General features: G+C 41.1%; 1 protein-coding gene across 2 annotated transcripts in view; it reads right to left on the reverse strand.

Annotated features, from left to right (window-relative positions):
- Positions 1-14,874, reverse strand: part of eif5b (eukaryotic translation initiation factor 5B) — a 116,721-nt gene extending 101,847 nt beyond the window's left edge. For both annotated transcript variants that reach the window (XM_041199196.1, XM_041199195.1), the window contains exons 1-4: positions 14,762-14,874; positions 4,838-4,939; positions 4,649-4,739; positions 2,834-3,440 (exon numbers count right to left, since the gene is read on the reverse strand). In XM_041199196.1, coding sequence (XP_041055130.1) covers positions 2,834-3,440; positions 4,649-4,739; positions 4,838-4,939; positions 14,762-14,796 — 835 coding nt within the window. In that variant the 5' untranslated portion in view covers positions 14,797-14,874. The remainder of the gene's footprint in view (positions 1-2,833; positions 3,441-4,648; positions 4,740-4,837; positions 4,940-14,761) is intronic.
- Positions 14,875-14,950: the final 76 nt, after the last annotated feature.

Below are 14,950 nucleotides of genomic sequence, written 5' to 3' on the forward strand. Positions count from 1 at the left end.
AAAAGTAGTTCAGAGGGGAGAGAAGCTGAGATGGAATTAGAAGTTAAAACGCTAGTGAGTGAGTCTGGAAGGCAGAGGAAACATAGGCTAGATAAGAAAGAGGTGGGTTTAGCAAGGCTAAATGGAATATATTTTAATGCAAGGAGCTTGAGGAATAAGACAGACAAGCTGAGGGCACAGATAGGCATGTGGGAGTATGATATCATAGCTTTGACCAAGACTTGGCTAAAAGGGCAGGATTGGCAGCTCAACAATCATGGTTATAGGGTATTCGGATGAGATAGAGGGGATGAAAGGAGAGCAGGGGGGTGGGGTTGCAATACAGATCAAGGAGTCAATTATAGCAGTGAGGAGAAGTGATATCCTGGAAGGATCATCAAATGAGGCAATATGGGTAGAAGTAAAGAACACAAGGGGCAAATACGCTGTTGGGTGTGTACTATAGGCCCCCAAACAGTCAGGGAGAGATAGAGGATCAAATATGTAATCAAACTTCATAGACGCATAAGAATTATAAGGCAGTAATAGTAGTGGATTTTAACTACCCAATTATTAACTGGGATAGTTTCAGCGTGCAAGGTAGGGAGGGAGCAAAATTCTTATTTTGCATTCAGGAGAACTTTTTTAGCCTGTACATCAAAAGCCCAACAAGGGAGGGAGCAGTTCTGGACCTAATATTCGGAAATGAGCCCGGGCAGGTGGAAGGCGTGTCAGTAGGGAAACATTTTGAAGATAGTGACCATAACTCAGTTAGATTTAGGATAGTTATGGAAAAGGATAAGGTTGGGCTGGGAATAAAAATTCTAAACTGGGAAAAGGCTAGTTTTACTAAGATGAGATACGATTTGGCCCAAGTGGACTTGCAGATAAAACTGTGTCAGAGCAGGGGAGGCACTCAAGGAGGAAATAGCAAAAGTACAGGGCAAATATGTTCCCATAAAGACAAAGATGGGTACCAAGTCTGGAGAACCTTGGATGTCAAGGGACATAAAGGCTAGGATTAAGAAAAAAAAAGAGAAGCTTATAGCAGATACCGAGGGGTCAATACGACAGAGTCCCTGGAGGAGTATAAAAAGTGCAGGGGGGAACTTAAAAAAGAAATTACGAAAGCTAAGAGAGAGTGCATGAGAAAGCATTGGTGGGTAGAATAAAGGAAAACTCAAAGGGGTTTTTTAAATATATAGAACAAGTGAATAACTACGGAAATAGTAGGGCCAATTAGGGACCATAGAGATAATGTGTGTGGGGACCTGGAAAACGTGGGTACAGTCCTCGAAGAATACTTTGTGTCAGTCTTCACAATGGAAAAGGATGACACAGGTGCATCAGGGAGGAGGACTGTGAAATAGTAGAGGAAATTAACAGAGAGAGAGGAGGTACTAGTCGGTTTAGCGGCCTTAAATGTGGATAAAACTGCAGGCCTGGATAGACGTATATCAGAATGCTGAGGGAGGCAAGGGAAGGGATATCAGGGGCCCTGGCAGTAATTTTCAAATCCTTTCTGGCCACAGGTGAGGTGCCAGAGGACTGCTAACATTGTCCCATTGTTAAAAAAGGAAGGAAGGGATAGACCAGGAAATTACAAGCCATTCAGTCTAACCTTGGTAGTGGGGAAGTTATTAGAAAGAATTCTGAGGGACGGAATATATCTGCACTTGGAGAGACATGGATTAATCAGAGATAGTCAGCATGGGCTTGTTAAGGGAAGATCGTGTTAGACAAATTTGATTGAATTTTTTTTGAGGAGGTAACCAGGAATGTTGATCAGGGTAATGCATTTGATGTGCTGTACATCGACTTTAGCAAGGCTTTTGATAAGGTCCCTCATGGCAGACTGGTTAAGAAAGTAAGAACTCATGGGATCCAAGGTAAAGTGGCACGTTGGACCCAAAATTGGCTGAGAGGCAGGAAGCAGAGGGTGATAGTAGAGGGATGTGTCTGTGACTGGAAGTCTTTTTCCAGTGGGGTTCCGCAGGGCTTGTTGCTGGGGCCCTTGCTGTTTGTGGTGTACATAAATGATCTGGACTTAAATGTAGGGGCTATGATAAAGATGAGACAAAAATTGGTGGGGTGGTAAATAGTGAGGCTATGGGCCAAGTGCTGGAAAATGGGATTAGTGTAGTCAGATCTTTGTTGACCAACATGGACACAATGGGCCATATGGCTTCCTTCTGCGCTGTAAATGTCTATGAGTCTGAGTCACAGCTTAGACACAACATTCGCCACATGCTATGTCTATATAATCTTTTTTATTTAATTAGTTAACTAAATTGTTTTAATTTAATCAACTATTTTTGTTTTATTAATTAATTGTTTTATCTAGTTTAAGTTATTAATTTAGTAAAGTATTAGCAAGTTGCTTAGAGAAAAAGGCCATACTTTCCCTCCAATCCATTTCCAAACGTTGCCTGGAGCTGCTGGTAGCCCTTTTCCTGCAACAACATGGCACACTATCCACAACCTCTCAGTGAAAAGAGGAAAGATAAAAGCAGAAGATAAAGGAGCAAAAACAAATATTATGTGGAAGGGAAAGACAGGAATAGAAGCAAAAGAATTATAGAGAATCAGGAGCATGAAGACCAAAGGAGGTAAAAGAATGACCACATTCTTCAACAAATTGTTCACGCACATAAGTGATCGACTAATTTTGATGTTAAAAAATCAGTTTGAGAAAATGAAATATCATCCACACTGGTTTCTAATGCAAAGCCTGATAACCAATTATGACACATTTCATATAGAATACTGCAAGGCAGAAGCATAGTCTGAACTATAAAACAAAAAGGCCCAACTGCCAACATTTTACAAATGGATGTCATATTTAAAAAGGTACCTTCTGCACCTGTAGTGTCTTCTATTCCCATAACATCAGGAACTGGAGTAACATCTGTTCTCTCAGAAACATTTTTAGAAAGACGTTCAGTTTCAGCTTTCTGCGGTTTAACTTCCTGCTCTTTTTCTTTCTGCTTACGAAGTTTAGCTTTTTCCTCCTCACGCTTCTTGCGTTCCCGTTCTTTCTTTTCTGCTTTCTTTTGTGCAGCTGTTTTTAGTTTGAATCTGGAATCTCCTTCATTTTCCCCTTCACTTTCATCTTTCTTAGGCTGATTACCTTTTTGATTCTTATTTTTTTTGTTTTGAGGAAACTCATCAGATTCCTCATCACTGACTGAATTTGCTTGATAATTCGTAGTTTCGACTTCCTCATCTTCTGAAAGCTCTTGCTTTTGCACAAGATTCTGGGTCCTCCCTTTAGTTTTCTCCCCTGATTCATTATCATCGGATTGTTCAGATTTTTGCTTTTGACCTTCAGCTTTTGGTTGCCCAAACTCTTCAACCTCCACTTCATCATCTTCAAAACTAGTTTTTGGGACTTTCAGGCTCTTTTTCTTCCTATCTTGCTTTTTATTGACTGGTTCAGATTCATCATCTTTTTCTTCTTTCTGTTAAAATGAAAAAGTTTGAATAAAAAGTTGCATACTCTTTCACCGCAAGAAGTGAAATTGAAAATTATGCTCAGCTCTATCTAGCTTAACTTATTTGATATAGCAGGGAGGGTCAAATACTGGGAAAGCATAAGTTTAAAATGTGAAATATCATACATATAGCAAGACAAAATGGTAAAAAAATAGCAGGTTTTAAACCATACAGAGACTAAATTCACCTTGCTCGGAAAGGACAAAGGTAAACCAATTTTAAAGTAGGGCTGAAATTATTACTAGGGCTCAATATCCAACTTCTGCAAACATGTACGAATATTCCAGAGCGCACATCAACCAAATTTATCAGCTCTTATGGGTATCAGGTTTTATTTAAGCTAAAATATTTTTCTGATATCTCTAAACATTCAAGAAAAATAAAATCTAGAAAATTTAAGAATAAATGGAAAAGAAAATTAAAATAGAAGAGGAAACATAAACAAAAAAAGACCTTTTTAGGATTGTGTGTACTACCGCACCAGAATGCGGGAAATGCATTTAGCCTATTGCTTTGGGGAAATTCTGACTACAGGCCAAGTCTTTTCACACAGATAGGCAAGCGAAGGAGAGACAAGAGTGGGATGGTGAGATGGGAGGGAGACAGCGAAGAGAGGTGAGACCAAACTTGGCAGAATATAACGTTCCAGGAGGGTTGAAAGGCTGGAAGAGGTTACAGAGGTAGCGAATAGTAAGCCCACAGATGGATTTGATCACAAAGTTAAGAATCCTAACACTGCAGTGATGCCGTACTGGATATCAATGTGGATCAGCAAGCACAAAGTAATGGATGAGCAGCATTTGTTGCAGGTTAGAATGTGGGTGGAGTTTTACTTAGCTCAACTTTATGGCAGGGTGAGAGGTTGGCTAGGAGAACATTTGAATAGTCATGCCATGAATTAATGTAAGTGCGGATCAGGGTTTTAGCAGCAAATAAGCTGGTGCAGAAATGGGTGATGCTACAGAGGAGGAAGCAGGCAATTTTTGTGATATACAGGGTACAGGATTGGAAATGCAGTTCAGGCAACATAGTATATACCATTTATCTAGGACAAAAATATCTGTGCAGCTGAGTCACACCGTTTGTTATAACAACATTTTAGGGGAAAAGCGGAAAGAATTAGGACTCAAAATATCTAAATCAAAACAGTGAAATTGTAAAACTAAACCTTTACTTTTGCTGAAGATTTAGCTGATTCTTTATGATCCTTTGTTCCATGGATCTCTAAAGAAAGTTCTTCAATTTCTTTTAGAATATCATCTTCCCTGGAATGTGAGAACATACAGAAACTCAACCATTTTGTGTACACATAAACACCATAAGAACAAAACCAAACAAATAAAAATCCAAAATAAATACATACTCAAAATCCTTTTTCTTCTTTTTGCTAACTGCTTTAGGTTTGGGAGCTCCTGCTCCCTCAATCTCAGCTGCCAGTGCATCAATATCAATATCATCTTTGGCACTAGGAACAAAAGCAGATATACCATTTTTAAAAATTAACAATGTCAACGTTAAGAGATGTTGCAACATGATCGGAGTTCCTGCTCTTGATGGGTGTAATTAGTGTAATCCATAAGAGGTCTTGAGTGTTATTCATGCATATTTAACCTTGGTTGTATAAAATTATTGTCCTTTTAAGCAATAGAATGATATGCACTCCAAAGAAGACAATACCAAAGTGCATGAACATAAGGAAACTTTGAAGTATTTGTGCATGGCAAAATATTTCATTTAATAAATTGACAAGCCATTTTGCTAATTAACAGGGTTAGGAAATCTAAAAATCAACTTATCCATACCAGTGCAGCTTAGGACTGCAAATTAATTTTTTTGGCTAAGACAGAAGTAATAATGCATACATATATGAGCCATAAAGAACCCTCGAATGGCCATTTGACAAGGTCCCACATGGGAGACTTATAAAGGTGGCAACTGCACAGGGATATAGGGTAATTTGATAAGGTGGATTCAAAATTGACTTAGTTGTAGGAGACAGAGGGTGATGACAGAAAGATGCTTTAGTGGCTGGAAGCCAGTGTCCAGTGGCATACCACAGGGATCTGAGCTGGGTCCCCTATTACTTGTCATTTATATAAATGACTTAGATGACCATGTGGGAGGTAGGATTGGTAAGTTTGCAGATGACACAAAGATTGGCCAGCTGGTTAACAGTGAGGTTGAGTGTCTTGGGCTACAGGAAGATATAGACGGGATGGTCAAATGGGCAGATAAGCGGCAGATGCAATTTAACCCTGAAAAGCATGAGGTGATGCACTTTGGAAGGAGTAATTTGACAAGGAAGTATTCAATGAACGGCATGACACTAGGAAGTTCTGAGGAGCAAAGGGACCTTGGCGTGTGTGTCCATAGGTCTCTGAAGGCGGAGGGGCATGTTAGTGGGGTGGTAAAAAAAACATATGGGGCACTTGCCTTTATCAATCGAGGCATAGATTACAAAAGTAGGGAGGTCATATTGGAGTTGTATAGAACCTTGGTGAGGCCACAGCTGGAGTACTGTGTGCAGTTCTGGTCGCCACATTATAGGAAGGATGTGATTGCACTGGAGGGGGTGCAGAGGAGATTCACCAGGATGTTACCTGGGTTGTTTTCGTTGGGGCAGAGAAGACTGAGAGGTGACCTGATTGAGGTGTACAAGATTATGAGGGGCATGGACAGGGTGGATAGGGAGCAGCTGTTCCCCTTAGTTGAAGGGTCAGTCACAAGGGGACTTAAGTTCAAGGTGAGGGGCAGGAAGTTTAGGGGGGATGTGAGGAAAAACTTTTTTACCCAGAGGGTAGTGACGGTCTGGACTACACTGCCTGGGAGGGTGGTGGAGGCGGGTTGCCTTACATCCTTTACAAAGTACCTGGATGAGCACATAGCATGTCATAACACTCAAGGTTATGGGCCAAGTGCTGGTAAATGGGATTAGGTAGGTAGGTCAGGTGTTTCTCACGTCTCGGTGCAGACTTGATGGGCTGACGGGCCTCTTCTGCACTGTGAGATTCTGTGATATGAACATGAATTCTTCAAATCATGAAAAAACTCCATTCATATTACATGTAACTACTAAAATTATCATATTTAATAGTTTTAAAGGAACAAATAGACTGCTTTGTAATCATGCTTTGTGGGCATCTTGGGTTTCACCAACTATTCAACACATCTCCAGTTTAGTGCATTTATTAGTTCGCAAATATTGCACAGGTCATAAGAAGAATAAGCATGTTTCCAGAGCGTGTACCCTGAAATACTTTTATATGGATACCTTATTCTAAAGGGCACTTAAACTTTTAGTAAAACTAAGATGCTGGACTTACGCAACCTCAGCATCCAAAGTAACACCTATTTAAACTTCTAATTGGTCTGTGAGCAAGGGTATTTTTCTCAACCTCTGAAAACTGCCTGTTGATCACTGAAAAAAAAATGCTAATTTACACTTGCATCACCTCAAGGATTGACTTCTTTAATGTTCACACTTCAGGCTGCACCCTTTGATATCAATTTATTCAGAACTTTTGATGAGCTCTGCTGGTTTGGGTCCAGGGATGTTTTTACAGCATCAGAGGTACTATATAAATGCAAGTTGGTGTTATTGGTTCTCTGTTACCACGGAATGGATTTCATGTCTTTGTGTCAAATCTCTCCATATTCTTACTCTGCCTCATCTCAGCTTACGTCCCCAAAACCATGCATCTTAGGTCCCTTCGGCACTGATGGCTTTCAGTAGCCATTTCTTCCACTTTGCCGTGAAGCCATTCTTTTGTCACAATGTCCCTCTGCAATTCATTTCTAAAACCATTTTCTCTTTTCCTTTCTCTCAGTACCTTCTAAATACCTTTCTCTTTAGCGATGCCATGGACTTCCCCTTCCCTGTAAAATAGATTCTCACTTTTCCTGCTAAGATTCTACATTTGTTAAATACTGAAACATTTCCTTTTACACGAGGAGCATCATGATACGTCTCCTCTTTCATGAACCAACCTGAATAAGAGGAATAGTTTTGTAACCAAAATGAAAGTTGGTAACCCACACGCTCCCGATTTCATAATATCATGCAATATCAATAAATGGTAACAAAGTGCAAGAAAACAGCATGGATTAACATGCACATTTTTCACTCCTGCTTAGAGGAATATGTAACTTCTGCTCATTATTTCCCATAGGTGGACAACAAAAGGAATTTGTCACAGTAAGGACAAACCAACACTATAATGCACACTCCCCCACCACCGTACCCACCCCCTCCCCTGCAAATTCAGCCTGCTTATTCTACTTTCCAATGTAGCCAAAGGCAATTCTGGTTTTCACCTAAAAATGAATTAGGCTATTAAAAAATCTGCTTCACAAAATATCTGATTGTAATTTGTACAAGAATTGCAAAATGCTTCTGTTTATAAATGACAATATTAAGGCATGGGCTCGCATAGCTAAACTAGTTACCTATTGTCTCATCTGAAATAAAAAACATAGAAATCAGGAATATTTTAGAACTAATCCCCATTTACACTGTGTTGATTTCAGTTAGGCTACAGATGACTTCAACAGGTAAGGAGCAGAAACATCAGTTGGGATTTCTACTCCTGTATGCTATCCAATGACCCAGGCTAGAAACTGCATGTCTGGTGCATGTCCCTCTCCCCCTCCTCCATTCATGAGCATTACAGAAAATGAAATGTTCTTCATAGATACTGTCATGTTGCATTGTATGAAACACAGCCACCAATATGCATGCAGAAGTTTCCACAAACAGCAGTTAATGACCAGATAATCTTTTTTTTATTCATTCATGGGAGACGGGTTTCACTGGCTGGGCCAGAGTTTCTTGCCCATCCCTAGTTGCCCTCGAGAAGGTGGCGGTGAGCTGCCTTCTTGAAACTCTGTAGTCCATGTGGTGTAGGTAGGAAGGGTGTTCCAGGATTTTGACCCAGTAGTAGTGAAGGAACAGCGATATGTTTCCAAGTCAGGATGGCGACTGACATGGAGAGGAACTTCCAGGTAGTGGTGTTCCCATCTATCTGCTGCTCTTGTCCTTCTAGATGGTGGTGGTCGTGGGTTTGGAGGTTGCTGTCTAAGGGGACTTGGTGGATTCCTGCAGTACATCTTGTAAATGGTACACACTGCTACTATGCATCGGTGGTGGAGGGAATGAATGTTTGTGGATGTGATGCCAATCAAGCAGGCTGCTTTGTCCTGGATGGTGTCAATCTTCTCGATTGTTGAGGGAGCTGCACTCACCCAGGCAAATGGGGAGTATTCCACCACTCTCCTGACTTGTGCCTTGTAGATGGTGGACAGGCTTTGGGGAGTCAGAAGGGGGGTTCTCGTCGCAGGATTCCTAGCCTCTGACCTGCTCCTGTAGCCACAATATTTATATGGCTAGTCCAGCTCTGTTTCTGATCAATAGTAATCCCCAGAATGTTGATAGTGGGGGATTCAATGATGGTAATGCCATTGAATGTCAATGGGCGATGGTTAGATTCTCTCTTGTTGGAGATGGTCATTGCCTGACACTTGTGTGGCGCGAATGTTACTTGCCACTTATCAGCACAAGCCTGGATATTGTCCAGGTCTTACTGCATTTGGACATGGACTGCTTCAGTATCTGAGGAGTCGCAAATGGTACTGAACATTGTCAGGAAGATGTAATAATTTTCATAATGTTATTTGGAATTTATTGTAGAGTAATAGTGGGGTGTGTGTGCGTGTTTGTGGTGGTGGGGGGGGGGGGGGGGGGGGGGGGGGGGGACTTAATTGAATTAAAGGCACCTGGTCTGAAGGCTTTGATGCAAGAAGAGAAGCTAGGTTCGAAATGCTAAATAGGTAAACATGGGTGAATGTTTGGGATGTGAGGTGTAAAGAGAACATTTGCATTTTTAAATAAACCAGAGTAGCTTGAATTCAAAAGAGAAAAGGGGCGAAATGTTACGCCTAGCCTGAAGTAGTTAAGAAACAGTGTGTTTATTTTTCCCTAAGATTACTGGTAAAGTTGGTACTATGACAGATTTTTATTATTAGAGAGGTAAAGTCCAAAGACAGTGAAACAATGGAATTTGCATTCAAAGGGAAAAATATGTATAAAGGAGAGAAGGCTGTGTGTAAAGGCAGGCATTTTAAGATCTAACACAAGTGTGAAAAGTTTCTGCCTACAAGGAACCAAAGCTGAGGAAAACTCACTTTGATCTCAGCTGTCCAGTGTGTGCTTTGCCTGGATCTGTTTAAATCTGTGTGTTTTACTGTTACCTTAATGGAGGTGCAACTGACAGTCAGGCTAATTAGGGGATTTAGGAGTCATTATAGTAGCAATTCGTGGACATTTATATATGTGCTTAAAATCTTTTTCTTTTATTAATAAGTGTTTAATTTAGTTTCATAAAAAAGCCCCGGTGGCCTGTTTACTGATTTCAAAGCCCGCATCTTGAAATAAATATAAATTGCATTTTCTTGTGGCAGCTGCTTCAAGTTTCCCTCTGGGATTTGAGCAGCTTGGAATTTACCATCTGCTTGCCATAACAATTGTGCAATCACCAGCGAACATCCCCACTTCTGACCTACGATGGAAGGAAGGTAATTGTTGAAGCAGCTGAAGATGGTTGGGCTGAGGACACGACCCTGAGGAACTCCTGCAGTGGCGTCCTGGAGCTGAGATGACTGACCTCCAACAACGACAACCATCTTCCTTTGTGCTAGGTATGACTCCAACCAGTGAAGAGTTCTCCCCCTGATTCCCATTGACTCCAGTTTTGCTAGGGCTCCTTGATGCCACACTGGGTCAAATGCAGCCTTGATGTCAAGGGCAGTCACTCTCATCTCACCTCAGAAGTTCAGCTCTTTCGTCCATGTTTGAACCAAGGCTGTAATGAGGTCAGGAGCTGAGTAGCCCTGGCAGAACTCAAACGGAGCATCAATGAGCAAGTGCTGCTTGATAGCACTGTTGATGACCCCTTCCATTACTTTACTGATGATCGAAAGTAGACTGATGGGACAGCAATTGGCCAGGTTGGATCTGTCCTCCTTTTTGTGTACAGGACATAACTGGGCAATTTTCCACATAGCCAGATAGATGTGTGTTGTCATACTGCAACAGCTTGGTTAGGGGCACAGCAAGTTCTGGAGCACAAGCCTTCAGTACTATTGCCGGAATATTGTCAGGGTTTACAGTCTTTGCAGTAGCCAGTGCTTTTAGCTGTTCCGTGATATCACATGGAGTGAATCGAATTGATCTGTAAGATATGATTCCGTGAGGATGACTATTGTCAGGCTGTTGCTTGACTAGCGGCACTGTCAGGGCCCATAGCTCACCCAATTTTGGCACTAGCCCCCAGATGTTAGAACTTTGCAGCCACTACAGGGCTGAGCTTGCCGTTGTCGTTTCCGGTGCCTAGGTTGATGCTGGGTGGTCCGTCCCGTTTTATTTCTTTTTTGCTAGGCCATTTCAGAGGGCACATTGCTGGAGTCACATGTAGGCCACATCAGATAAGGATGGCAGATTTCCTTCCCTAAAGGACATTAGTGGACCAGATGGGTTTTTACAACAATGGTTAATGGTCATCATTAAGACTTCTAATTCCATCTTTTTATTGAATTCACATTTCACCATCTTCCCTGTCTGGACTTGAATACGGGCGCTCAGAGCATTACCCTGAGTCTCTGGATTACTAATCCAGCGACAATACCACTATGCCATTGCCTTCCCTGTGGTGCCATTGATTAAGGGATAAATATTGGGTGGACATGGGTGAGTTTTTCTGCTCATCTTCAAATAGTGCTTTGGGGTCTTTTACATCCTCCTGAGAGGGCAGAAGGAGCCTCAGTTTAATGTCTCACCCCAAATACAACAGCTCTAACAGTGCCGCATTCCTCAGTCCTGCACTCAGCCAAGATGTGTGCTCAAGTCTATGGGACTTGAACCCACTTTAACCTTTCCACCTAGGTTTTACAGATCATAGTTAAAAATCTGAAAGAATACAGTAAACAAAATCTATAAAAAGGCAAAGATAGCAAGAGAAATCTCTGCCATTATTCTCTTTTTGATACCGACGTTTATTTCCCCACCACACCAAAAAAAAGCAATTGCTTAAAATCTTCTTCTCTGATCTTCATAAGTCTTCATGCTTAATGATAATTGATGAAAACAAAAAAACTGAAGATTAGAAATCCAACATAAATAAATTGTGATAACCATGTACTCATTAAGTAGTGTTAATTTTTGTGGATAGAAGGCCAAAATTATTCATCAAAATTTGAAGAAAATTACATAAGAACATCCTATCATGCACAACAAAATTTTCAAATCATAAATAGCCTGAAAAACAAATTATACCTTACCAAGACACTAAGTTTTAAATGATATATACCAGCAAGTTCAATAATATCACTGTAAATTACAAGTGGCACAAAAACTTGAAACTTAAGCTAACTAATCTCCATCCACCTCCTCCGTCTGGCTGAACTTGTTCTCTCATTGAACAATTTCTCTTTTAACTCATCTCACTTCCTCCAGATGAAAACTATTGGTACCTGTATAACTTTTTTTTTGTGGGGCACGTGGAACATTTCATGTTCCAGTCCTACTTGGACACGCTCCCTCAAATCTTTTTCAGGTACACTAATGGCTGTACTGCTATCGCTTCCTGCTCTTACCCCAAATTGGAAAACTTAATTAACTTTGCTTCCAGTTTCCCCAGAGCATTAACCTGGGCTTCTGAGTTACTAGTCTAGTGACATTACCATTACATCACCATCTCTCCCACATTCATTTTTGGGGATAGGCTATCAACAAATAATCATGATAACCCCATTGACTCCCACAACTACACTTCCTCACACCTCTGCACCCTGTAAGGATTCTATTCCATTCTCCCAATTTCTCCATTGCATCTGTTTGGATGATGCAACCCTCCAAAGCAGTGCTTCAGGCATGTCTGCCTTTTATCTCATCTGAGGATTCCCCTCCACAGTAGTTGATAGGACCATTAATCGGTCCCACACTTCTGCTCTCACCCCTTCCCCTCCCTCTCAGAGCCATGATAGGGTTCTCTTTGTCCTCACCTTGCACATGACCAGCCTCCGTATTCAACAGATCATCCTCTGCCATCTCCACCAAACATCTCTCCCTCCGATCTCCTTTCAGCATTCCAAAGGGACCGTTCCCTCTGCTCCTCAAATCACCCCAGCCCCTTCCTATGGAACGTTTCCAAGCAAGAACAGGAGATGCAACACCTGCCCTTTTACCTCCACTTTCCTCACCATCCAAGGGTCTAAACACATCTTCTGTCCAGGTGAAGCAGTCATTTACTTGTACTTCTTTCAATTTAGTATATTATATTTGTTGCTCACAATGCAGTCTCCTCGACATTGGGGAGACCAAATGTAGATTGGGTGAACGCTTTGTAGAACACCTCCATTTTATCCGTAAGCACGACCCCAAGCTTTCAGTGGCCTGCCATTTTAATTCTCCACCTTGCTCACACACTGACATATCTGTCCTCTGCCTAGCGCAAAGTTCCAATGAAGCTCACTGCAAGATCAACGTACACCTCATCTTTTGATTAGGCACTTGACAGCCTTCTATATTTGATATTTAGTTCAACTGTTTGAGACCATAACTTCTGTTCCCCCATTTTTAGTTTTCTTTGCACGTGTCTTGTTTTGCTTTCAGATGGCTGAATAATGAACAGCTGCCATTCAGACCTCCTCTCAACCCATCTTTTATTTTACTTGCCCCATTACCACTCTCTTTGGCTCTGTAACCCCAACTCTTCTTTCATTTAACGTCTCCCCTCTTCCCCCATCACAGATCTTCCTTTGTTCTTTTTCCACCCTCCCCCATTTCACTCATTAAAAGCTATTAACATGTCTACATTTTATCAGTTCTAATGATAGGTCACAACCTGAAATGCTAACTGTTTCTTTCTTCACAGATGCTGCCTGCCATGCTATGCATTTCCAGTGTTTATTTCAGATTTCCAGCATTCACATTACTTTGCTTTTGTGTTTGAAACTCAGCACATTTAATATGCTTTGTTTCTTAAAATCTAGATTGATCTTTCATGCACACCTTCTCTCTTGCTTCGGGTGCCGGATCATTCCTGCTGATCAAGTAATACAAGGGGGACTTTAGTTAATATTTAAACCCCTTGACATAGGGAAAAGAATTCCGTGGATGTACTGAATAATACAGGTACAGTCAGAGTGAACATGAGGTTAATTATACAACTGTAAAATAATTTTCAAAGCTGTATTTGTAAAAGGCTAAGCTTAATCAAAAAGAAATACTGGGACTTCTAATAGCGCTTTCATTCTTGGAAACTAGATGATAAAAGACCCAATTGGTAATCCCTTCTATTCCTTTTATTGAGTGAATGTTTAAAAGAAAATTGAAATGTGGGCAAGATTCAACACAAATCTAATTAGATAGTTGCTTTTACTCACCCTAAAGACTTCATTCTTGACAAATGTTTGGGCATAGCAAAGGGTTCATTAAGTATACCCACACATTTTTGATTATACTCAGGATTACATGCATTTAGTGTACTCACCAAAAGACCAGGCTCCAAAAGCAGAGGATGGTAAATAAAGACCAAGGCAATATGAGCAGCCATCCTTTGAGAAAGACTTGTAACTGTTGCTATAACGAAGGACGTTATATTCTATATTATATGATCGGTGCCTTATTTTAAGATCAGAGTCTAGAAGTCACTGTTGGTAAAACTATTGGATGAACACTTCAGGTACTTAAATGGCATGAATGTGCTACCTTAACAAGGGTGTTAACCCACTTAAAATCAGTTATAATTCAAACTTATATTTAAAAAGTCTGCATCAAAGTGCACAAAATAAAGTAACATTTTCTGGTGTATGGCCCTTGACCTCTTTAGGGAGAAAAAAAATCACCATGTACATTACATCCACGTCTAAAATTACCAGTACAGGATGCTGGATAGAAGTCGTCTGTGGAAGCAAAATTCTAAATCTATAAGGGACATCAGATCCATTAGAAAAGTAAATGAGGGTCAGAGAGGGAGGGGTGAGGACAGGGCCTCAAATTTATCCATTTCCACAGAACGAATTAACGTTAACCACAATTAGAAGCACGCCAGCCAGCTTGCCGCTCTTGCGTCACGTTTGCGATGGGGACCTGGGTTTCTCTACACTCGACCAGGAGCAGCAGGTCCGGCCAGCGGCCTAGACAAGCAACAGCTTCAAGAACATGCTTCCTCCATTTGCGACAACCGCTCTGTTCTACAGTAAATAACAGAACTGCAGACAGCTCAACACTCACTTATCCTCGCTCTTGTTTTTCTGTTTCTTTCCCATCTTTTTCGCACTGTTTCCTCACTGAGTCACTTTTTAAAATCTCTTCCAGACATATGGTAGTTGCGTAGATCTGCGCCTGCGCACCGACGTGTGACGCACTCCACGGACTAAACTCTGATTGGTTGCAACCGCAGCCTCCACCTGTCGGCCCGAC

The sequence above is a fragment of the Carcharodon carcharias genome, chromosome 11 (assembly GCF_017639515.1).
Source record: "Carcharodon carcharias isolate sCarCar2 chromosome 11, sCarCar2.pri, whole genome shotgun sequence".
NCBI classification, from domain to species: Eukaryota; Metazoa; Chordata; class Chondrichthyes; order Lamniformes; family Lamnidae; genus Carcharodon; species Carcharodon carcharias.